The 22761-nt window shown below is 45.8% G+C and overlaps 9 protein-coding genes and 2 non-coding genes across 11 annotated transcripts; 7 read left to right on the top strand and 4 right to left on the bottom strand.

Annotated features, from left to right (window-relative positions):
• Nucleotides 1-2455: 2455 nt before the first annotated feature.
• Nucleotides 2456-5024, bottom strand: BDV37DRAFT_52441 (uncharacterized protein). The gene is made up of 3 exons (XM_032090821.1): nt 3876-5024; nt 3727-3814; nt 2456-3643 (listed from the first exon to the last, which is right to left on the bottom strand). The coding sequence occupies exons 1-3, from the start codon at nt 4544-4546 to the stop codon at nt 2846-2848; spliced, it is 1557 nt and encodes a 518-aa protein (XP_031944053.1). The 5' UTR covers nt 4547-5024; the 3' UTR covers nt 2456-2845.
• An 871-nt stretch (nt 5025-5895) lies between these two features.
• Nucleotides 5896-6865, bottom strand: BDV37DRAFT_52429 (uncharacterized protein). The gene is made up of 2 exons (XM_032090820.1): nt 6640-6865; nt 5896-6582 (listed from the first exon to the last, which is right to left on the bottom strand). Exons 1-2 carry the CDS (start codon nt 6739-6741, stop codon nt 6157-6159), a joined length of 528 nt encoding a protein of 175 aa, XP_031944052.1. The 5' UTR covers nt 6742-6865; the 3' UTR covers nt 5896-6156.
• A 1338-nt stretch (nt 6866-8203) lies between these two features.
• Nucleotides 8204-9361, bottom strand: BDV37DRAFT_269759 (uncharacterized protein; the record flags this gene model as incomplete). The annotated part of the gene is made up of 1 exon (XM_032084422.1): nt 8204-9361. One exon carries the CDS (start codon nt 9359-9361, stop codon nt 8204-8206), a length of 1158 nt encoding a protein of 385 aa, XP_031944051.1.
• A 1733-nt stretch (nt 9362-11094) lies between these two features.
• Nucleotides 11095-12469, top strand: BDV37DRAFT_269758 (NAD(P)/FAD-dependent oxidoreductase; the record flags this gene model as incomplete). The annotated part of the gene is made up of 3 exons (XM_032084421.1): nt 11095-11916; nt 11963-12259; nt 12314-12469. 3 exons carry the CDS (start codon nt 11095-11097, stop codon nt 12467-12469), a joined length of 1275 nt encoding a protein of 424 aa, XP_031944050.1.
• Nucleotides 12470-12905: 436 nt separating this feature from the next.
• BDV37DRAFT_269757 (SDR family oxidoreductase) lies at nt 12906-14472 on the top strand (the record flags this gene model as incomplete). Its single annotated transcript, XM_032084420.1, has 4 exons — nt 12906-12941; nt 13411-13477; nt 13565-13695; nt 13747-14472. The coding sequence occupies 4 exons, from the start codon at nt 12906-12908 to the stop codon at nt 14470-14472; spliced, it is 960 nt and encodes a 319-aa protein (XP_031944049.1).
• A 495-nt stretch (nt 14473-14967) lies between these two features.
• Nucleotides 14968-16387, top strand: BDV37DRAFT_242447 (NADH:flavin oxidoreductase/NADH oxidase). Its single transcript, XM_032081324.1, has one exon. It carries the CDS (start codon nt 15043-15045, stop codon nt 16360-16362), a length of 1320 nt encoding a protein of 439 aa, XP_031944048.1. The 5' UTR covers nt 14968-15042; the 3' UTR covers nt 16363-16387.
• A 208-nt stretch (nt 16388-16595) lies between these two features.
• On the top strand, nt 16596-17686 carry BDV37DRAFT_242445 (peroxiredoxin family protein). The gene is made up of 5 exons (XM_032081323.1): nt 16596-16763; nt 16814-16926; nt 16991-17154; nt 17218-17358; nt 17412-17686. Exons 1-5 carry the CDS (start codon nt 16717-16719, stop codon nt 17445-17447), a joined length of 501 nt encoding a protein of 166 aa, XP_031944047.1. The 5' UTR covers nt 16596-16716; the 3' UTR covers nt 17448-17686.
• A 1337-nt stretch (nt 17687-19023) lies between these two features.
• BDV37DRAFT_280685 (uncharacterized protein) lies at nt 19024-19404 on the top strand (the record flags this gene model as incomplete). The annotated part of the gene is made up of 2 exons (XM_032086637.1): nt 19024-19191; nt 19279-19404. The coding sequence occupies 2 exons, from the start codon at nt 19024-19026 to the stop codon at nt 19402-19404; spliced, it is 294 nt and encodes a 97-aa protein (XP_031944046.1).
• A 30-nt stretch (nt 19405-19434) lies between these two features.
• On the bottom strand, nt 19435-20893 carry BDV37DRAFT_242443 (uncharacterized protein). The gene has a single exon (XM_032081322.1). It carries the CDS (start codon nt 20823-20825, stop codon nt 19797-19799), a length of 1029 nt encoding a protein of 342 aa, XP_031944045.1. The 5' UTR covers nt 20826-20893; the 3' UTR covers nt 19435-19796.
• A 1107-nt stretch (nt 20894-22000) lies between these two features.
• On the top strand, nt 22001-22073 carry BDV37DRAFT_t66. The gene has a single exon. It is a non-coding gene; the product is annotated as a tRNA-Lys (tRNA).
• A 513-nt stretch (nt 22074-22586) lies between these two features.
• On the top strand, nt 22587-22682 carry BDV37DRAFT_t67. The gene has a single exon. It is a non-coding gene; the product is annotated as a tRNA-Lys (tRNA).
• The last annotated feature ends 79 nt before the right edge of the window (nt 22683-22761 follow it).

Here is a 22761-nt window from a genome sequence, read left to right as displayed (position 1 = left end):
ACCTATCTTAAAAAAAATCCTAATATTATAAAGATTACGTAAAATTTTAAAATTTCTTATTGTATACTCCACGGTTATATATATAATAGAAGAAAGCCTCGTATAGCTTAAACTATACTAAATAAAATATTAAATTAATATTAAAAGATTATTTTAAAGTAGTAAATTATTAAAATACGTAATATTTATCTTTTAATAATAATATTATTATTTTTAGAGTAGATGGATTTTATTATATAATATAATAATCCTATACAAAGTGTTAATTAATTATAGATATATCGCTTTTTCAAAAACCTTTCTCCTAATTTTAAATTAAGTCTTGTAATTTAAAGGCCAAAAGAGAAAAAATACTTAGATATAAAAAATATTAAATAGCTTTAGTTTTAGTATAATTAATTTATTAATTTATTTAAAAATATCTCTATTTATTTATATATAATTTTAATAAATATAGCTTTTAATTAGATAATAGAAAGTTTTAAAAAGTTTTTAATATAAAAAGAAGAATTCCTAATTTTTTTAAAATTAAGATTGTAAAGAATATTACTATGTTTAAATATATTACTATAAATAGTTAAATTATAATTTTACTATTTATTTTTAAAGGAAAAAAATTTATAAAGATCTAGTATAATAAAGAAATCCTCGATTATTATATTATAATTATTAAAAAAGATTATATAAATAATAAAATCGCGTTTAAATAGTTTCAAAAATTCTATAAAAAGATTAAAAATTATATAAAAAAGGGAAAAAAAATATATACTTATTTTTAATAGTTATATAATTTATAAAATAATTAAATTTATTTAATTCTATAAGATATATAAAATTTTTTCTTTTTATTTCTAGTTTTATATAATATATCTTTATTAACTACTTAATAGAAAGCCTTTTCTTATATATAAAATATATTTTTATACTATAAATAATTTTATTACGCAGTAGTATAGGATTCCAGGAAATAAAATAAATTTTTTACGTAATATTATCGCCGTACGTGATAAGATTTTTAATTTATATTTTATTTATAATTTTTTTAAAGAACGCGGTATCTTTTCTCTAGATAAATTATTAATTATTAAAGTAATTTAAAATATTTTATTACTTATACTAAAGATCTCTATATTTAATTTACCTATATATAGAGAGACTACACCGCCTTTAAATCCTTAATTTTTAAGTATAGAGAATATACTTTCAAAAAGTATTTAATAGATTAAAAAGAATTAGAAAAAGTTATTTAAACTTTTAAAAAATAATATATTAAATAATCCTTGTATTAAGCGCTATTTTAACTATTTATTTTATTAATAAAAACTTTAATTTAAATAATTTACTATTATAAATTTAACTCTTAAGTAAATTAAGACTACGCAAATTTCCCGAAGCTATAAAAAGATTAAGTAAAAAATTTAATATCTTAGAAACAGTGATATACTACGTGTAAAGAATATGAATCGGTCTATTATAAATAGAAAGATTAAAGAGGATAGAAAAAAAAGAAAATAATAGATAAAGTATATTTTAAGATATACAGTTATTTTCTATCAGCGTTTTGTATAAAAAATAAAATTATAGCTTTAGATATAAAATTAATAAAGAAATTAAGTAATTAATTTTTTTTATTAATTCTATAGATATTTAGTAGTGATAATATGAATTACTTTATTTTTTTTCTTTAGGCTGAAAATTCCTTTAGGCTGCCGACCACCCACCGGCGGAAGGCGGTGGGTAGTCGGAAGCCGCCACTGATAATATCTAAATTTACTAGTTAACTTATATATAACCGCACTGTAAATAGCCGCGATTTTATAAACTTAGAATATAATAGACAGCTATAAACAAGAGGACACTCAACTGGTTGAATAAAAATAGCTTAAAAACTAATAAAATAATTACTAGTTAATAATTCTCGAGAATCTCTGGGTGATTTAGAGTTGTTAAAGAAGTGGGGGAAAGAGAGGAAATACACGGTGCTATATCGTAAGAGGAATATGCTTGGGTAATACAATATCTTTAGAAGAGAACAGTGCTTTGGCTGAGATAGATAGCCAGGGGGAAAATGGAAAAAGAAAGTGCGTTGTCTTTCGAGGGAAAGGTACTGGGTTTATATAGATGGTGTAGGGAGATATAAGACGATAGGCGAAGGGTGTAAAAGCGGCGAGAAGCGGGTGTGATACCCAACACGGTTTGTACTAGGCCGTAACGGGCAGTGGCATTTCCGTATGTGACAGGTGGTGGTGGAGGGCAGAATGGCGGTTCAATGGGAGCCGTTTTTGGCGCCCCGCTAACCGTCACAACAGATACTTGTTTTAACATATTTTTACCTTAAGACTGTCTTTTTAAAACAATAGTATTCTATGATAATATTACACAAGCCCCTAGCCATCCTGGAAGCCTTGAAGTTAAGACTAGTGTAGATAACTATAATTTAAGAACTCTAAGGAAGTTTGTGTCTTGCGAGCATGAGATTAAACCCTATTTGGGTCCATACGATTTACCATAGCATCTATGCAGGTGCAAAACGGAGCCTGGAGAGTTATTCCCAGTCTATTTCTAAACTAGTGATCCTCCGGAGGAGAGAAAGGAGAAAGAATGGCCAAATGATGATATCAAATATTCTTAGTTCTCAGCAAGGCTTTGCGCTGCTACATCCCAAGACTCCAAATAATCCTGCTATAGTCGGTGGAGCTCGCAACAAAATGTTTCAATTTAATGTGTGGGAGAAGGGTGCTTCCAATTTTAACACAAACTTGCCATTAACGCAATTGAGACATAGCAATCATGTATGCGACTTAGTTAAGACTCACGTCTTAGCCATATACTACTCAAGTGTCTATTACCCGTTACCTTTCTTTGAGCCGCCATTTGGAACAGATGTGGTCTTTGGAGTATTCGACTTCCTTCGCCAGGGGATCCGCCCAATAGTAGTAGGGCTGGCTGGTTCTTTGTCCATCTCACTTTCTGCAGCTACCCACTGGCGTTGCGAACTGCTTACTTGTATAATAGCAGTGTATGCAGTGCTAATGCCGTGTTCTATAATCGACAGTCGGGGGAACACAGTCAAAGAAACTTTTTTCATGTTCTTTTGATTGGCGTTATTCTCCGTTGTGACGTTTTCGGTAATGGGAAACTTGAAGGCCTCACAATCATCCTCGGCGGTCGGCGGGTCAAAGTCGGGCTCATATCTGCGTTTACTGTGCTGGATCGGTTTCCAGATATCCGCTGCCTTCCGTACAACTTTTCTCAGAGTGTTATGGAAAGCGAGGCGTTGATCTTCCGGGAGTAACTCATCCAGGTATTCTGACACATTCTTCACCACAGCTTGGATACCCACCAAACATATCCCTTCCTGAGTTCCTGGATCTATCGACAGAAGAACCGACCGGCAAAATGACTCTTTCTCGCTATCAATAGCTGCCTGGTTAGCGAGGACCTTTCGAAATTGGTTATATTTGTTATCTCCGGCGGCGATGTATACTGGTAGGAGGATATGTGTATTAATTTCTCTAGCCAGAATAGCCAAGATGATAGCAAACCTCATTTGCTTCGCTGCTGGCGTGTTGGAACATGGAATAGGGACCTGGCTGTCTTGTGCCAAATCACATTGCCGAAGTTTCTCCCATGCTGAAACATTCTATCGTTTCAATCAATTTGGTTTCTGTCAGCCTTTCCCTGCTTTCTCTAGTTCTCGGACGGTGTACTATGACAACTACTTACCCGAAGTGTGTCTCTAGGAAGGTCGTTCTTTAACATGGCAAATATTTCCATTTTAGCATATTCCCAAAGTCCGGTAAAGCTCTCAATCCTAAATGAAGTCAGTTGGAGTGTTGGGCGAAGCTATGATCCCAAAGTGAATGCACACGTACACTGAGTCTTCAGTCATCTCACTATATCCAGCAGCATAACCTTCCAATCTTTTGAGGTTTCCTTCCGTTTTTGTCAGCGATTCCCTGAGGGAAGTACGCTCATCTTGCAGTTCCTTGACCGTTTTCTTGGTGGAATTCAGTCTGTCTTTCAACTCTGTCCCCGCCGCTTTCATCTTGTCAATGGTGGCTTCTTTTTCTTGGATACTTTGCTGCAAACCACTGATTTCCTTTCGAGCTACCGCTAACTTGTCCCTCTCCATTGCAATATCGGATTGGAGCTTCTTCACCTGCTTGCCAAACTCATCTATCACCTTATCCCGCTCGGAAATGCACGTGTCCTTGTCATTAATCATCGTCTGTAGTGTCTGCGCATGCTTTTTTGTTTCTTTGTGTCTGCCCTTCTCTTTTTCATTAGCCTGAAACATTTCGTCCAGCGCTATGTCTTTCCTCTTTCTTTCCTCGTCCATCTCTTCTCTGAGGCTTGCAAGCTCATGGCCCTTGGACTTCAGCTGGTCCAATAACTTGTTGTTTTCATCGTAAGTCTCTAAAATGGCATTGAATCCTGTAGTTGAGGTCACTGTCTTGAGCTGAGTAAAAATCGTTCTCAGGACATGCTGGTCAAGGGCGTTAGGGGAGGGTATAGGTGGTGAGGTCAGGGTTTGAGGAGGCATGTTGGTTAACAAGTTCCAAAGAGAAGGCGAAAGCAGCCCATAGATAACACCTAAAGTTCCGCACCAGTCTGTTCTGTCAACGAACTGAGGCCGTAGACACTCCTGCCTCAACACATCGACACATAAGGTCAATTTAAGTCCTGTTGCTTTTCCGTATGGGATAATGCCTCAAGGCCCCATACCCTCACTTCCGCCTCACTCGGGATCCCAAGCTGCCGACGTGGCAGGACTTCTGTGGCCATTGCAGAATCTGCGGCATGATTCAGTTCACCCTTACCTGCTCGTTGGATGGGCAGCTCTCTACTCTGGTGGTTTAAGTACAAGGCTGGCAAGGCTTCGGTTTCCTGTACCGCACAACCAGTGAAACGAAGACGCACGGATCTCCTGGTGTGTACGCGAGTCATGTCTTGCCTGCAGGCAGCCAATCGTACGAAGCCAGATACTACGTGGCCTCGTGTGCCGCAACGCGCACTTGAACTACTACATGAACTACCACAGTAGCATCCCCCCCTCCCCCCCCTTAATCTCTTTAAAGATGAGAACTTAGTGTAAGTTCACATGGATATCTTTGATGATTGGACTCTTTATCACCGGCCCCCGCAAATGAAGGGTTTAGAGAAGTAACAGATGGGCCGATCCGTTGTGGTTCCGCGGCCGATCCTTTTCCCCGCCAGGTAGGTGCTTTTGGGCATCTGGATTGGGGTAATATCCAAAAGCAGAACTTTACAATATCCTCTCGCCCAATTTTTTGGGGGTTTAAGTTCTCGCTCAGTTAATAAACTCGCGAGGTTTATTTCTCTCTCTCTCAGAGCTAGCCCGTTTAAGTGAGTGGGAAGTACTATACCTTGGCGACTGATGCTAAGGTGGTATCGGAAAAGTTGGTGCTGGACTAAATTCAACCAAGCTTGCATGATGTCCCGTTTCTATGGTGTGCTGTTGCGGAGGATATATGCTTGCTAAGATTGACTTGTTATTAGCTTGTGATGTTGTGTTCAGGTACTGTAATAATCGATATTGTCATTCGGAATCAGCTAAGTATTAGAGGAAATCGGATCTCTATAACTATCTATCATGATATTGTACAAAAGCCTGACAAATGCTTCCATCTCAATCTATTATAAGGGAGATATCTACCTGTCCAGTGAGTCTCGGTGAGGGAAATGATAGACTCAAAGTCCTTGTCATACCCATGGATGGAGCTTTGACACCACTTTTTGCCGCAGCCCATCCGCTGACGTTCACTCAGAGACGGGGGTAGCGGGAGCATTATATTCTTGGTACTTTTCGGTGAGATCGGGGATATTCAGAGCATGATGAGAACGAAGATCTTGCGAAAGGATTCGTGGGGTACGAGCGAACGAGTCTTGAATGATGCCCTCGACCCAAGCCTAAGAATGCATTTGTGCCATCTTACTAGATATTAAGAACAGACAATCGACAGCAATTATAAATCTACCAGAGTAGGAAGGTGTTGAATAAGTTCATCAATTCCCATCAAGTATAATACATCTCAAGTCATAAAAAGCACATCCCATAAACCGTCAAACTCCATGACGCAGCGATATCAACCCAGTCGCAGTGGTATCACAAGTAACGTTTGAATGTCCCATCTAAGCATGCTTCTGCATATCAAGCTCGGCGCCTCTCTGCTTCACCTTGCCCTCATCGTGAACCTGAGTCCACTTCGCTTCCTCAGCGCGATCGCCAGTAGCAGCAGCAGCGACCTTTCCAAGACCACCCTGCAAGCGATCAGCAGCACCCTCACCGAAATCCTTCAGCTGTCCCTCAGCCTCGGCACCCTTGCCACGTAGGTTCTGGTTTTCGCCCTCCTTGCGCAGGTTCTCGTTGCCGATCAGGTTGCCCAGGGACTCCTTCGCGGAACCGACAGTCTGGTCCCAGGCGCCTGTGGAGCGCTGCTCACGGTCCTTGGCTGTCGCACCAGTGTTGGGGTCGGCGGAGATGGGGCCTAGCTTGGCAGTGGTGTGGCTGGCGTCGTGTTCGGCGGCGGCCTTCTGCTGGGAGGCATCGCCTTCGGCCTGTGCTGGTTAGTCTATACTTGTCGTTGACATTGAAGGAGGGGTGGTAGTGTGTACCTTGGTGGCGGAGTTGCCAGTCACGGCACCGACGGCGCTCTGGACCATGCCAGTGGCAGAGTCGACGTAGGACTTGAGAGTGGAAGCACCGTTATCAGACATTGTGGTTGTTGTTTTGTGGTTGAAGTTTTTGTTTAGGGGGTAGATGAAGAATTGATAGGTTGTTGACTCTGGTTGTGTTTGTTTGTTTGTTAGAATGATTGTTGTTGATGGTGATCTGGACAAGCCAAGATGGTTGTTTATATAGGGCTGTTCCTGGACTCTTGACTTTGGTTCCTGAGGCCCAATGATATCTATATGACGTCATTGTATCGATGACGCACTACCACGACGTCATAGGCTTGTTTCATAGTCAAGATGGACTTCAATTCAACTTTACTCCATGTGCTGGGTATTAACTCACATGGTATTCAATAGAAGACTGCCATTGGACCCCCAGCTCATTGTGGATAGAAATCATCCATTGTGGCTAGACCCGAGGGGGATGTCTAGACTCTAGAACAGGAAGTTAAAGACGTCTCACGTGATGAGTTGCGATGGTAACATTAAAGTGTATGAAATTAGCTAGTTACGTATAGTACTTAAAGTCTTCTGGGGGATTCCACGGCCAGCTACCTCGGATGGCTGAGAATCACAAGCACAAGAACTGTTTCTTGTGCCAATCCTGTGATTCTGCTCCTATGAATTAATTGTACCGAATCTTTTTCGTGCCACAATACCGAGTTCTACTAAAGACCGGAAGTCGACTAGGATCTTGATAGCATGGATGGACAGTTGACTGACTCTTGACTGATTGGCTGGTTAAAATGTATGCTAACACTGGACCTACTATTGACAGGTTAGTCCCTAGTCGGGTAAGTCCAAGTCGTGAAACTGATCCTATCACCACTTGGTATCAGAGAATGCCTTCGTTAGGAGTTGCAACCCATCATACCTAGAAGAGAAGCTAGTCACGTCAATAGATTGACGGTTCAGGAAGAATTCTTGCCCGCGTATATCATGTGGGGAGGTATCCTGATTATTTGTCCAGTTTTTGAAATTAGTTGAGAACGAATGATCGAGACAAGCATGATGGCAGGGTAGGCTGCGAGGCCTGCATGGGATAATATCATTTGTGGGCTCTAGATTTATCGGAATACTAAGGAATGTCGCAATCTCTGAGAAGATACTTGGGTCTGTTTGATTCACGAGTCACCAATGCAGTTGTTTATTGTCACAAATGAATGTCGTGTACGATGAGTATTCTTGACAGGAGGGGAAAGAAGAGATACAATCACATTTCCATATTAGGCACAATATAGATGTATGCTGTTAAGTATAATATCGTGAGAAGAACATTCTATCAGCATGAGAAGACAGCATTTATCATCATGATCCACAGAAGGAAACACAGGCAAACAAAGAGCATCTAACCAAAATCATGATAGAGCTCTAACCAAAAGAAACAAAAGTGACCCTAAATGCAATCATCAGTCATGCAATAATCATCATAGTCGTTGTCATCATCATCAAAGCATGATATACGTAATCCAAAGGTCTTCAGACACCATATAGTAAATCATAGTCAAGGCCGTTCCTCAGCAGCAGGCTTCCCCGGACTATCAGTAAACAGTCCGATAGTGCCGAGACAGTCGTCCAAGCGCGCCGAATAATCCCAGGTCTCCGGATCGAACCCATCCAGCCGGGTAACAGCGGATTCAGCTTGACCCAACCAATAATGCCAAGCTTCTGTATCCGGTGCGATACGTCCAGTCTTCACCCACCTAGTGGACTTAGTCGACTTAATTGCAGCCCAGAGCGCCTTTCGGAAGCTCCGGTCCTCCCCCGGCGCCGGAAAAACAGGTGCGACCTCCTCAAGGTGAAGCGCCGAGTAGTCCCAGTGTAATTTCTCAGGCAATGCCGCAACCATCCAGTACGCAGCATTGAGCAACAGATACGACGCACCGAAGGTGACTTGCATGCGTGCTCCCGAGTTCCCGAGCGCAATAACTCCAAACATAAGCATCATTGTTCCGAGGAGGGCGAGGGAGCGATACCACGTTCCCGAGAGGAGATAGTTGCATCGTTCGGGTGCGAAGAAGAGCGATCGGGCGACTGCTTCCTCACACTCCACAATTATGAAAGCACCGTTCGGGTAGCAGATGATCACATCGCCGGACGGGATATCGTCTCGGCCCGTTACACGTTTTCCGAGCTTCAGGGACCATTTACACATGATACCAAGAAGGGATGAGAGGCACGAGAGGAGGACGGTCGCTACCAGCGCCCATCCGTCATTGAAATGGATCGAGAGGCCCAGCAGCGCGATGGACATGGCACAGCCGATGACGGCGAGTACGGAGAGCAGGCTGAAGGCTCGAGCCGAGATCAGTGCATCTGACGGGTTCCCACCGTCTTTGATCGTGATTCGATAATGGCGGACCGTGTAATCGGAGTCGCTCTTCATCGATTCATCCCCGGGTAGGATGATATGCGGGATGCGGCAGACGTGAGGCCGGCAATTCCCGGAGCGAATGCCCAGCACGGTACCTGGAACATCATCTAGACGGAGTGGTCGCGACGGTCTCATAAACGCCTGGGGTGCAGGCAAGAGGCGTGGGAGAAAGGTGAAGGCCGATAACGTCGAGACTTGGTAGTTCACCGACACGGAACCCTCGCCCAAAATGGCGAGGAAACCGACGATGTCGAGGTGAAAATCTTCGAAACTGTCATTGAAGAACATAACGGGCTGTGTGTTGCCAGGTAAAAGAGGGTGACATGCGGGTACGCTCGATATATTTCAAGGATACGACCCACTGCGAGGTTGTGTCACTTTCGCCGCGACTCAACAGACGGGCCGTCCGTTTTTATTTTTCATCTGGGGAGGCTGAAACTCTTCCCCGTGGAGCTCATTATTGGCCAGACGCTCAAGCGCATAAGCGCGTGAAACTTGCAAAGACATCATTGGCAGGTGGTGGTTCATTTGCGCTGGGGCCAAGTCAGGGACTTTTTAGGGCTCGTTGATTGGAGGCAGGAAAATTAGGTGCATATGGGGCTGAACACGAAGCATCTGAGCCAATGGTTCCGACTCAAGCGATACTGATTTGCGGGCCGATCCTTGGAGTGGATGCGTACCCTCGGGCATCCATCTGTCCAATCCATCAGCTGCCATCAACTATACAAGGCTTTCTTATCAGGCGCTGGCGCCCTTCCATATCACCCTCGGGTCTATTTGGTTTCTTAGCTTGTGGCGAATTTGACGGAAGTTCAGGATTCACTTACAGGCGCTGGAAAAGGCATGAGTGCATAAATCCATTTGTGTCTGCCTAAACCACTGGCGAAAGGTTGAAAACCTCCTGTTCGTTCTGTGGTTTTTGTAGCGCCTGGAATATTTGCCACATTCCAGCGCTCATTCAGCCTTGTCATTATCCTTCATCCCAAGTCAAACCTAGAACTGAACTTGGAATAAAACATGCGTTTCACCATTTTCAGGGTCGCGGCAAAGGCACATAGATTGTCCCACATCTCCGTATCCTATTCAACCTGATGGACGTATGTTAAGCGCCTGGTCCTAAGAACAAGAGGATGTGTCTACAAACCCTTTTTCTGGACCGTCGATGCTAGTCGGGAGTCACCACAATGATGGTCCTTGAACCCTGCAGCAGCCATCAAAGTAAGGTATAGTCCTGAGAGATATAATGGTGGGCGCAGCGTGCTAACCTCACTTATCTGGGTTGACACCGTGGGGGCTGAGCGTTAATTCTGTGGCTTGACGTAATTTAGGCAACCTCATAATTGCAATACTGCGCTTTTTGTTTTCTTCTTTTGCTGGTTTATGTGCACGACCTTTGTACTAGCAGAAAGGTGTCATGAGAAATCCACAGAGGGACGATAACCCGAGAGGAAGATAATATTGGGAATTGGCCATCGCTCGCGACTCTTCGCCGCGTACTTTTGTGTTTCGCTGCGGATGCAAGTCAGATAGTTGTTCTAGCGATACACGCGCCTGTCAACTAATTTCTCACATAAACATGCGTATTTCACCGTCATCGCCTTTCGGAATATATTTTTGGCCGCAAGGTCTAGAACATGTACATCCAATGAGCCGTGACATGCGCAAGCCGTCCAATTCGAAATTGGAAATCTGATCAGATCCGGGATCCACGGATAACTGCCGATTCTCGGAACGGATCAGATAAGATAACCAGTCAGCCCCCTTTCGGAGATACCACGGAGGCCCCATGGAGTAAACAACGAATTTCCCGTCCCACGGACATAAGGACAAAGACATATTCGGGCAAGCCAAGCGAAAGAACACGATGGTCTCACTTTCGTTGGACGGATGTTTCATCGATCCGAGCCCCGAAAGCCATCGCCAACTCTTAAAACCTAGCATTCGTCCTCCCCGCAGCTAGAGTTGACGATGAAAACACGGATCTAAGCACGGGTCGGAATGACGCCAATAGTCCTGTCACCATGCTGGCGAAATTGCTGCTCATCTGTAAGCTCTTCGGTCCTATCTTCGGCCAGATATTCGTCAGCTTAAGAGAGGCGGTTGCCACCCGGTTACACCGACTCACTTACCGCGCTGTGGAGAATCCGCGCAACGTTGTCGTTATTGGCGCTTCTTTCGCTGGATATCACGCGGCTAAATGTCTTGCTAGCTCGCTTCCAACTGGGTATCGGGTTGTTATTATCGAGAAGAATACGCATTTCCAGTTGACTTGGGTTTTGCCGCGTTTTAGCGTGGTGAATGGCCACGAATATAAGGCTTTCATTCCATATGGGCCTTACCTTGATCGGGCTCCCAAAGGTTCTTATCAATGGGTTCGTGATAGTGTTGAGCGTATTGTCCCTGGTGAGAATGGACACACTGGAAAGGTAGAGCTTGCGTCTGGTGAGGAGGTGGAATTCGATTACTTGGTGCTTGCGACTGGGGCGTCGGGAGCACTTCCATCGCGAGTGCCAGCCGGGACCAAACAGGAAGGGATAGAACAGTTACTGGCTGAGCAGGAGAGGCTCCAAGCTGCGACGGATGTGATCATCGTTGGTGGTGGAGCTGCGGGTATTGAGCTCGTGGCAGATGTGAAGTCACGATATCCCGAGAAAAATGTCACGTTAGTTCATTCCAGGAAGACATTACTGGGTCGATTTGGTGGTCGAATCGGAGAAAAGGCATTACAAGCTCTTGAGGAGCTAGGGGTGGTGACTATCATGGGTGAAAGGGTGCTCAGCGACAGTGCAGAGGAGGGTAATGTCAAGTTGAGCTCCGGCGAAACTCTCGCATGTGATTACCTGGTACGCTTCTCGCAGCTACGTCCTTGAGTGCTTGCTAATTTTCCAGGTGAAATGTGTTGGCCAGCATCCCAACTCGGAGTTAATACAGGCGCTGTCACCCGAATCGATCTCTGAGACAGGTCATGTAAAAGTTCGCCCTACACTTCAAATATCAGACATGTCGCTCAACCATATCTATGCCGCCGGGGATGTCGTAGATATGGACAATATCAAGAATGGTCGAGCAGCAGTACAGCAGGCGCAGTCTGTCGCACACAATATCGTGCGCTCCATCAGGTCGCAGAATCAGCTAGAGTATCGCCCGCAGTGGTGGGAGGGAATGACGAAACTACACGTAGGACTAGTAAGTGGCTTGTTTGTTTGCCTTTCATATCATGCACAAACTGACACCACAAAGGGGAAAGCCTTGATTTGGATGGGCGATGGTTCGGCCGAAATAATCATGTCTGTGAAGTGCCGAGCGGAGGAGTTGGACAGCGCAAAGGTGTGGAAGTTTTTCGGGGTGAAGCCATACGCGGATGTGGGATATGAGCTGAGAAGGGATGAAATATAAGCTTGAGGTGTAGTTCTTCTGTACGTGAGTATGTGAGACTTTTGGTTTGACTTTATTTGAAAGAGAAATTGTACAACTTTATATAGCGCATTGCCGCACTTCTTGTTGTGAAAGAACTGTTCGTTTTCTTCACTTGCAGCTCCTGGGGAATGCCAGTGAACATTGTTCATGCTTCGGGCGTAGTAACTTGGGCAAAAGCTCAATAACCGGACAACGGAACGATAGTTGATTTTGTTGCCCTAAACGAATCAATCGATAATACACATATCGTAAGTTACATCCAACTCGGACTGATATCTTTACCTTATACTGAAGACTTTCCGATTATGCCTGTAGAATCGGTAAATGTTACCCTCCCAGCGTCAAAATTCTTTTAGAAAGATCTAGCTTTGTGGCTTCTAGGTTTCTATCATCCACATTGGAGAACAATCCGGCGATGCGCGACGCGTTCAATACACAACACAAGCACTCTGTGCTCCGAGATTCTAGGCCTACTTAGAGGTTATCATCAACCTCGTCTACACTGTAAATGTCTTGGCATATGGGGAATGCTGATCGTGAGGGACACAAATGTGACACGTCCTGACCGATTAGTCAAACATCGGTGAATCATATTTCGCTTACTCAATATTTGCATGCAAGGAATACGCGGAGATATCTTCCAGTTTACCTTTTAGAGTTGCATGTGTAATGTCGGCTGTAAACATTGCCCCTGGCCAAACCCCATCCCACCCCTTGCATGCTTCGCGTGCCCGCTACCAAAACAGAGAACGTTTTAAGAACTCTCCCCTGCATGTCGTATCTCAAGTAATCCTTGTCTCACTCAATACGCAGTCTGGATGAGTATAGGATTGTATGACAATGTTTGGAAATAAATTTGATGTGAACGGGAAGGTCTTACATCCCCCCTATTATCATCCATATATGCTAACAACTATCAGTTAGTAGTAGTAGCGGGGGGATCGAGGGGGTTAGGGAAGGCAATAGCACTAGAGCTGGCATCGAAAGGTACGATCTTATTTTTACCAAAGAAAAGTCCTTCATAATCATACAACCTTCTCTATCATAGACATGGATAAAACTGACAAGAATCAGGCGCCAATCTTCTCCTTCTCGCCCGGACGGAAAGTGCATTACAAGTTGCGCAGCATGAAGTCGAAGCTGCATGTGCTTCGTCAAAGCAAATTGTCGATACAAGGGCGGTTGATCTGACCAAACCTGATGAAGTACATCCCCTTCATACATGCCATCCTTGCTCGTCCTTGCTAATTAAACAGATATCTAGAGCCTTACGACACTACCACCCGCCTGACATCCTTGTCTGCACAGCAGGGGGTACTCCTAACCAGGTCGGCTTTCTCGCCGATATCCCTCCGGAAGCTCTGACCTCGTGCATGGAATCAAACTACTACACCACAATATTCGCCGTCCAAAGCTGCTTGAAATTATGGCTCGTTACCCCGCAGACGCCCTCACCCAGACATATTATCCTCACATCGTCGACCGCCGCTTTCCTGGGGCTACCGGGTTATATAGCCTACACACCTACCAAGGTAGCTATTCGCGCGCTGGCCGATACCCTTCGTCAAGAACTGCTTCTTTACGGCAAAGATGCTTTTAAAGTCCATTGCTGTTTTCCTGGATCATTCCTATCCGAGTCCTTCTTCCAGGAGCAAGAACACAAACCCGGACTCACAAAGGTCCTCGAGGGAACCAGTATGTCCCAGGAGGAACTGGTGCGCAAGATACCCGGTGCCAGAGAGATCGCGAGGAAGATTGTCCGGGGCTTGGAGAAGGGGAAGACGTACATCGCGGTCGACTTTCAGACGGAGCTTCTGCTGAATAATATGCGTGGGCCGAGTCCGCGGTTTTGGACGGTGTGTGATTTCCTGCTGGGGTTGCTAGCGTCCTGCGTGTGGTGGGCTTTCCGGATCGATTTTGACAGGAAGACCAGAAGGTATGGGGAGGCGAGGAATGGAAGAGACAGTCGGGTTCAGGTTTAATACTTGGTCTGCAGAGTCCAAATGAAAGCTTTGGGCTACGTAGATGAATACATAGTAATATGTACTAATATTGTCAGGTCAAACGGCCTAGTGGATCTAATATCTAATGATGACAACTTGAATATCGTGAGCCAGTGCTGATAATTGGAAACGTCCTATCCCATTTGTTTGAGTATCCACTAGTTGCATCCATGATGGGTCCTATGGTAAAAAGCGCATTTCTAATCATCTTAGCTCATGATTATCCTAAGTCTTACTTGAAGTAGAGCAATCATTACGTGATATATCGATATTTATGTTACTGAGTTAGATATTTGACAAGGGTACAAGAACCAGCCAATGGCAGTAGAGTTCTGTAGATCAGTGGCCAATAGGAAGCCACAAAAGTCTATCGGCTTCGGCACCTGAGCCGAGCATTTGTCAGCCGTGATTTTCTGGCATCCAAAAAGACTCCACGCGGTTCACCATATCGAAGCTATAAATCGCCATGAGTACGCCCACAATGACCTTTATCCGGCAGGGCAAACTATCCTCGTTCTATCCTCACAATCATAAACCAAGATAGTCACGATGGGATCTATCTCTTCGACATCCCCTTCCGTGGTCCCAGCTGACAATACCCCCTACTTCACCCCCGCCAACAATGCAGGCGCCGCTGTCAACCCCGACGACCCCAACACTCCCACCCTCTTCAAACCCTTGCGCATCCGTGATGTGACCCTCAAGAACCGCATCATTGTGTCCCCCATGTGCATGTACTCCGCCGAGTCGAACCCCGCCTCCCCCTTCGTCGGCGCCCTGACCGACTACCACATCGCACACCTGGGCCAATTCGCACTGAAAGGTGCCGGCTTGGTCTTCGTCGAGGCACAGGCCGTCCAGCCCAATGGACGTATCTCGCCCAACGATGCCGGTCTTTGGCAGGAGGGAACCGACTCCGAACAATTCAAAGGTCTCCAACGCGTCGTCCAATTCTCCCATAGCCAGGGTGCCAAGGTGGCCGTTCAGCTGGCCCACGCCGGTCGGAAAGCCAGTGTGTTGCCCCCATGGGTAGCAGCGCAAGCCGGAAAACCCAGTCTCCGGGCCGAGGAGAGCGTCTTCGGATGGCCGAAGGACGTGGTCGGGCCTAGTGGCGGTGAAGAAAATATCTGGGACCCCGCGGAGGGCAGATTTTGGGCTCCCCGAGCATTGAGCACAGCAGAAATCAAGGAGGTGGTCCAAGCGTTTGCGAAGAGCGCAGAACTGGCGGTGAAGGCTGGTGTCGATGTTATCGAGATCCATGCGGCACACGGGTACTTGTTGAATCAGTTCCTGAGCCCCGCGACCAACAAGCGCACCGATGAGTACGGCGGTAGCTTCGAGAACCGTGTTCGCATTGTCCGTGAGGTTGCGACTGCCGTCCGTGCTGTCATTCCGAATGGTATGCCGGTGTTCCTCCGCATCAGTGTGACCGATTGGCTTGAGGGTCAGCCTGTGGCTGCCGAGTCGGGTAGCTGGGATCTAGAGAGCTCTCTCCGTTTAGTTGAGATCTTGCCGGAATTGGGCATTGATTTGGTCGATGTTAGCTCGGGCGGAGGTCATAAAGACCAGAAGATTAAACTGAGTCCTGGCTACCAGGTAGATCTGGCCGGGCAGCTGAGAAAGGCGATCCGGAAAGCGGGTGCATCGACCCTTGTGGGAGGTGTGGGATTGATTACTGAGGCAGAACAGGCGCAGAGCATCGTTCAGGGCGCCGATGAAGCGCAGCAGGCTGAGGCCATCGTGACGGCCAAGGCAGATGTTGTTCTCTTAGCGCGTCAGTTCATGAGAGAACCGGAATGGGTCATTAACACGGCGAAGAAGTTAGGAGTCAAGGTGACGCACCCACACCAGTTCTGGCGAGCATTATAGATATAATATGGGCATAGAGGATATTATGAACATGATAGAACTAATATGATTTGGATTATGATATACAATTGAGTTTTCGAATCGATTAACTTCGGTTAAGTCCGGCTCAACTCGGAGGACTCCGGAGTCCGAACAGCACGCCTGCATTAGTTCGTGTTTAGGACAATTAACTATTGACAGCTTGTAGTCTTGATCAACCCCACCATAAAATTGGTTGATATTAATTGATTATGATATAATCGTCTACCCCGCGTCCAATTACATTTACCCCAAAACATCCAACTCACAACTCTCAGTCTCACTCTCACTCCTCACCACCACTCCCACCAACAGCCACCATACGCATCAGTCACCATGGCCCTCAAGCCCGGAGATTCCTTCCCCAACGACGTTGTCTTCCAGTTTGTAACCTTCCATTCATCCGTCCGAGTTCCCCACTAATTGTTGTCAGGTACGTCCCCTGGACCGAGGAGAAGGGCGACATCGCCGCCTGCGGTATCCCCATCCCTTACAACGCCTCTAAAGAATGGGCCGATAAGAAGGTGGTCCTGTTCGCCGTTCCTGGTCAGTCTCCATTAACTTACCATCCCATCGATATGTTGAGATTAACACGGTCTCACAATTCTAGGCGCTTTCACCCCCACCTGCTCCGTCAACCACGTTCCCGGGTACATCCAGAATCTGCCCGAGCTGAAGGAAAAGGGTGTCCAGGTCGTTGCTGTCGTTGCATCTAATGACCCCTTCGTCATGAGCGCCTGGGGAAAGGCCAATAAGGTGAAGGGTGATGACATTGTATGTATTCTCCTGTGATGGTTTACAAACGCATTTTTAATTGCGGGATACTGATTGCTGCAGCTGTTCCTCTCCGACCCCGACGCCAAGTTCTCAAACAGCATCGGCTGGGCCAACAACGGTCGCACCGGTCGCTATGCGATTGTCATTGATCATGGCAAGGTGACCTACGCTCAGATCGAGACTAAGAAGGGTGTTGTGGAGGTGCGTTTTCTTTTGGTCCTATTTACAATTGCCAGTGCTAACCGAGTGGGTAGGTGTCGGGCGCCGAGGCTGTCTTGGCTCACCTGTGATTCTCTTCGGAAGCTCGTTCTCCGGGGTGAATTAGATGGGGAATGGAGCAAGCTTCTGCTTAGCTAGCGTTATCTTTTAATTAAAACTCGCTCCCGATTTTCTAGACCTAGTACTACAGGTTAGTAGCAGGCAGGAAAAGTCATTATCAAGCGATTAAGTTACGTCTAATGGAGAATTACCCCTTCTCACATTTTGCATGCTGTAGTCTTCTGTCAATAAAGCTAACAGGATGAGTTATCCCTCAAGAACGTAAGGTCTCAGACTTGAGACCAGCAGTACCCTATGTTTGGCGGTCAAGAGATACAACCAGGCTCAATATTAACAATGACCCTTAGGATGTCGGGCGTGATGATGAATACCTAATAAGTGAGAACACTTGCCCAATCCATTGGATTTCACGGGCCGAGGGCGGCACCACGGATCCATATGGAAGCAAAGAAACATTCAACACAACAATATGGAGCAATTCCGGGAGGAAGTGACATGCCGGAACCTTAGAGGTGACACAACTCGAACTTAGTGAAAGGGGTTGCCCTGTTGACTTGGATCCGGCTAATATCCTGTGCATTAAGGAAATGTTAAATTACTAGCGAAGAACCACTTCACTTGGACAATGACTACTGAAGATGGCATAGTGTTGGCAGCTGCAATGTCCCCATAAAAGCCCGAGCCGGCGATTACTGAAAACGTTCGTGCAGGCCGGATTGATCTGGAGGATCCCTCTGAGTGACTGAAGCTATGCTGCTACACTGCACTGCTGGGTTATTTCTTGTGGCCTCGGTCTGCATGTAGTTCATCACAGCTGGATCCATCATCTCATTTCACTCGAGCCCCCCACAAGCCATGTATTAATGCTGCTTGTGCAGTAATAGTCTTGTGCCCGTTGTCGGATAGAAATCTGTGTTTTATATCAAATCTCGTAACAAAAACTAAGTACGGAGTAGTATAGAACGGGTTCATTGCAGTTCATAAAGCGGAACGGCATTTTATAGCCAGGGTTCACGGCATTTTTTACTTTGAGATATTCCCTAGCACTATGCATAAAGAGAATGAAACCCAATTTCCCCTTTTCCCCTTTTCCCAACTCTATTCTGGTGGGTATGAGGTGTAATCCTACAAGGCGCAAGTTACAGAAAGAAGAGCCTCCTTTATCTCCATTGCCCTGAACCCTATTATAATGAATCATTCCTTCCGACATCGCGCCCTGACTCGCTCAACCACTATTAGACCCGACTTGATAGAGAACTGTTGGCAAAATAAAAAAATTTAGTTCATCTACTGTTAATTAAACACCCGGGCGTGCTAAGAGTGCATATGCCTTATTTGATGGGGAATATACTCTACAGTATGAATAGCTGCATGGGGCCAAATGGAATTAACTCCTCATAGCTGAGTTCTCATTCTAGTGAAGCAATTTATCTCTAATCCTTCTACGATAGAAGGTATAAATATACCACCATGGACCAGACACCACAGCCTCTTTCCGCTCCTCGCCACCAAGTTCCATAGAACACTCTCCCTTGCACAAAACCAACACACGCTTTAGTTTGACATTAAAGTCTATCTCTAGCCAAAATGACCAGCTTCAAGGTTCTCTTTGCCTTCCTCGCCATGTTCATGTTCTCCATCCAAACCGCCGTGGCCCTCCCCGGCAACACCCAATCCATCCCTTCTGCTGCTGCCGTCAAAAACTATGACACTGCAGCTCAAAAGTCTCCTGCTCCCGCTGAAGGCGAGCCTTTCGTACGTTTGCCACGGCCATTCTATCCATCGTAACCCCCCGCGATGTAATCAACTTTTGGCATCTTGCTAACTGTGTTTGATCCCCAGCAACGTGGAAAATACTGCTATGGCACTTGCAACAAGCAGAAGAAATGTAATTGTCAGGAAGGAAAGGCCACGTACACTTGCTCATGCGTGCATCCGGATGCGAAATGCTCGTGTTGGGTGGTCTAGGTCAATCTGACACTCTTGGGTCTTTTTTTGGGCAGCGTTGCTGATCTGGATTGGCTTAAATGTATGGGGTTGAGATCTTCGGGTCGATGTGATGAGCAGGCAGAGTTGGGATAGAAGAGTAAATGTCCGTGATGTTGACCTTCTTGTCTCTTCTCGTCGCTCCCCCGGTGCTAGTAGCTTAAGGGGGGTGGCAGCGTAGTTTGAATGAGAGATATTGGTGATTGCTAAATACTTCTTGTGACATTATACCTTCTATGAGTAGCGGGCCTTGGTCGGAAACAGCAACTTGGTATTTAACGGAAATTGGCAGCAGGGATGGTATATTATATACACATGGCTCTTCTTGTTTTAAGACTAACAAATCGAGAAGCAAAATTACCAGATTAGCACAGCTAATAGTCTTCAGACTCATCACTCATGACAATGTCGTCGTCATCGTCATCATCGTCATTGTCCCAATCATCGTAAACATCGTCACCGTCCTCATCGGAGTCGCCATCGGCCATCTTATTGAACATCTCCTGCATCATGAACCGGAAAGCCTGCTCGTGTGCCTCGTCGAGATCGAGCAGGACCTTCAAGGGCTCCTTCGGTGTCCAATCCGCCGGGTCAACCTCATCTCTATCAAACAAAAATTCCGGGAGATGAGAAGCGAAGAAAGCCAGGACCAACGACCCAACCCCCATGACATACTCCGTGGAAAGCGAGATACTGGCCTCATCACGGTCCAATCTCGTCGCCAGACCGGTGACATCACGCTTCTTGAGGAACTCGACAAGATCCACCGCGGGGAGCTCGAGCTTATCGCCGTCCCTTGCGCAAGCCTTGATCAATTCAAGGGTCTCATCCCAATCAAGCGTGTGGCGTTCACACAGGAGCGCCAGCAAAAGGAAAGTCGGGCACTCGTTGTGATGATTTTGGCCCACCAAGACCTTGTCGAAGGCGGCTTTCTCCGCTTCAAGACGTCCGTTGAAAGGTCTCCAGAATTCCCTGTGCCAGGGATCAGACACTTGAGAGGAAGGGTGGTGCTGAGCCTCCTTGATGATGTCCTCAGGGAGGTAGTTTTCATATCGATTGAAGGTCCACATATTCCACAGGTTGTCGAGCTCTTCGCCGAGTTTGGTCTTGGTCGCGAGATCAAACGACAGCCGGGCTGGCTCGTTGTTCTCCAGCGATTTCTCATACCCCCTGATGCAAGTATGGGCGGCCTCGCGCTCTTCTTTGCTGGCAGGGCCTTCGGTCAAACTGGCGCAGGCTTCCAGGTAGTCCAATAGAGCGTCTTCTCTTTCTTCGGAGATGTTGAAGTGAGGGTTCGCTTTCATGGAGTCCACATAGCTGATCCTTTCCTTGATTTCTTTGCTTGTGGAGGTGGAAATTTCCGTGAATGGGCGCGGCGGCGCCAAGTAGCGTAGTGGGTTCATTGTGGTGTTTTGTCTAATGTACGCTATTTCCACAATACAAAAGGAGGCTATGCCAAATTGTGTCTGATTATAGTAATGTTGAGTTTGTAAACACCAAAGTCTGTATATTTAAAAAAATTTCTGATTGAGGGGTGAAGCTTATCCGTATCGTGTCCCCACTGTGGGTTTATCGGAGTTCGCTGAGTGGTCCGTTGAGACAGTGATCGACATGATAGGTAGGGGGCATCGCTGTTGTTCTTCTATACTCCCTACATTTCTGCTCTGTTGACACATACAAGATACACGGCAAACCCATAGGATCATAGGTAATCTAACCGCAAAGTACAATTCGATGAAAGCGATACTAGTAGTACTAACTTCATCCAACTTCTACGATAAGATGATGCGTACGGGACAAAGAGATGTGTCCAAATTATATATAAGCGAATACATGACATGGATCAACCATGTTAGCACCGCAAATCAAAATACCGTCAGGCTTTGTCGCATAAGCCTGCTACTGTCCCATAACAGATCCGTGCTGCGGAAAACCCAAACGTCATCTCAGATTGAGACTTCTCTTTCTGCAAAAGAGAGTCCTTCCCGGAAGACCGGGGCAATGGGTGAACTCGTAAAGCGTGTGATCATGGGGGGCAGCAGCCAAGCGACAGGCAACAGTGGGACTAAACTGTTGTTCCTTATCTTACAAGCTTCTGAATATTCGTCCGGCCTCGAACACCCTGCTTTGTTGAAAGAAGAACCATGGGTGGCGAAGCGTGTCAAACCGGTACGTACCTCATCAAGCGCAGCCCCTTTGAAATTAAGGCATAGATCCAAAGGTATGAGACCGAGGAGAAGATGCATCTTTTCCCGATATCTTGATCCCAGCGCATTTCTTTAATGTCTCCTATATGCTTTTGCAAGGCGGACAGCTTTCAGATATATCAAGTAGGTCATTTGGATGTCCAAGGCAGTTTGGAGCTCACCTAATAGTTCGCTCAATCTGGTAAATGTTGAGGTTACAGAGGCCAAATTTTCTTCGGTTTGTATACTGATTCATTACAAATGGGGCACCATAGTTATTCTGAACTCAGGAGTTGGAGCATGACAGGATATCAAATAGTATACTGGCTAAATATCAAGGGATTTTGAGCTTTGCTATATAATGTCGTAGTGGTGGCTCAATTATCAGGAAAGCCCGATTAGCTCAGTCGGAAGAGCGTGAGACTTTTAATCTCAATGTCAGGGGTTCGAGCCCCCTATCGGGCGGTTTTTTTTTGACTTCCTTCCTCCCGGAAGGGAAGTTTCCCCGATCAATTTTGCTTGATTTTTGTTTTTTTTACGTCGTTAGTTGACGATTGTCGCCATATACGTTTGCTGTGTTTACTGGGACTGCCTACTCTCTTACCTAGTTTACCTTCATGTCCTCACACCAGCATATCGTGCTGCCGCCCACCGCAAAACAGACTTCCTTTTTGATTCCGACATTTTCATGTCTCGAGTTCATCGTTGCAGGTTCCTTCGTCTACCTATTGCAAGTGGACGAGTCTCCGCAGCATTCATTAGTATCTGTTACATGTTCTTGTAGTCAATATATCTGATTCTGACTGACAGGTGCAGCCTTGCTGCTGGGAATGTTCTTTGCCTTCTCCTCCTGGACCCACCTCTGCTGATGAGGAGTTTTCCTAGGCGCCCGGCTCGATGTACAATTGTAACCTGAATCCTTAGACACTGCATGTCCTCCCTCTGGTAGCCTTCTAAAATCTGGCGTTACTAATCAAGGCCCGGTTAGCTTAGTTGGAAGAGCGTGAGACTTTTAGACTATCTCTTAGAAAGCCTGCTATCTCAAGGTCGCGGGTTCGAGCCCCGCATTGGGCGTTTCCTTTTTGTTTCTGCTTCCTAGGAATGTTAATTGCTACGGCCCCTAGTGCCCCTTACTTGGAACAGAGTTGGGGAC

Source organism: Aspergillus pseudonomiae (genome assembly GCF_009193645.1).
Source record: "Aspergillus pseudonomiae strain CBS 119388 unplaced genomic scaffold BDV37scaffold_15, whole genome shotgun sequence".
In the NCBI taxonomy this organism is placed as follows: Eukaryota; Fungi; Ascomycota; class Eurotiomycetes; order Eurotiales; family Aspergillaceae; genus Aspergillus; species Aspergillus pseudonomiae.
This window is presented reverse-complemented; position numbering and strand designations above follow the sequence as displayed.

Coding starts and splice junctions, on each gene's coding strand:
- BDV37DRAFT_52441 (XM_032090821.1), bottom strand. CDS start 4,546: ATGCCTCCTCAAACCCTGACCTCACCACCTATACCCTCCCCTAACGCC. Junction 3,815..3,875: donor GAGATGACTGAAGACTCAGT/GTACGTGTGCAT, acceptor GACTTCATTTAG/GATTGAGAGCTTTACCGGAC. Junction 3,644..3,726: donor TTCCTAGAGACACACTTCGG/GTAAGTAGTTGT, acceptor TTGAAACGATAG/AATGTTTCAGCATGGGAGAA.
- BDV37DRAFT_52429 (XM_032090820.1), bottom strand. CDS start 6,741: ATGTCTGATAACGGTGCTTCCACTCTCAAGTCCTACGTCGACTCTGCC. Junction 6,583..6,639: donor CTGGCAACTCCGCCACCAAG/GTACACACTACC, acceptor TAACCAGCACAG/GCCGAAGGCGATGCCTCCCA.
- BDV37DRAFT_242447 (XM_032081324.1), top strand. CDS start 15,043: ATGGGATCTATCTCTTCGACATCCCCTTCCGTGGTCCCAGCTGACAAT.
- BDV37DRAFT_242445 (XM_032081323.1), top strand. CDS start 16,717: ATGGCCCTCAAGCCCGGAGATTCCTTCCCCAACGACGTTGTCTTCCA. Junction 17,155..17,217: donor AGGTGAAGGGTGATGACATT/GTATGTATTCTC, acceptor TGATTGCTGCAG/CTGTTCCTCTCCGACCCCGA. Junction 17,359..17,411: donor CTAAGAAGGGTGTTGTGGAG/GTGCGTTTTCTT, acceptor CCGAGTGGGTAG/GTGTCGGGCGCCGAGGCTGT.
- BDV37DRAFT_242443 (XM_032081322.1), bottom strand. CDS start 20,825: ATGAACCCACTACGCTACTTGGCGCCGCCGCGCCCATTCACGGAAATT.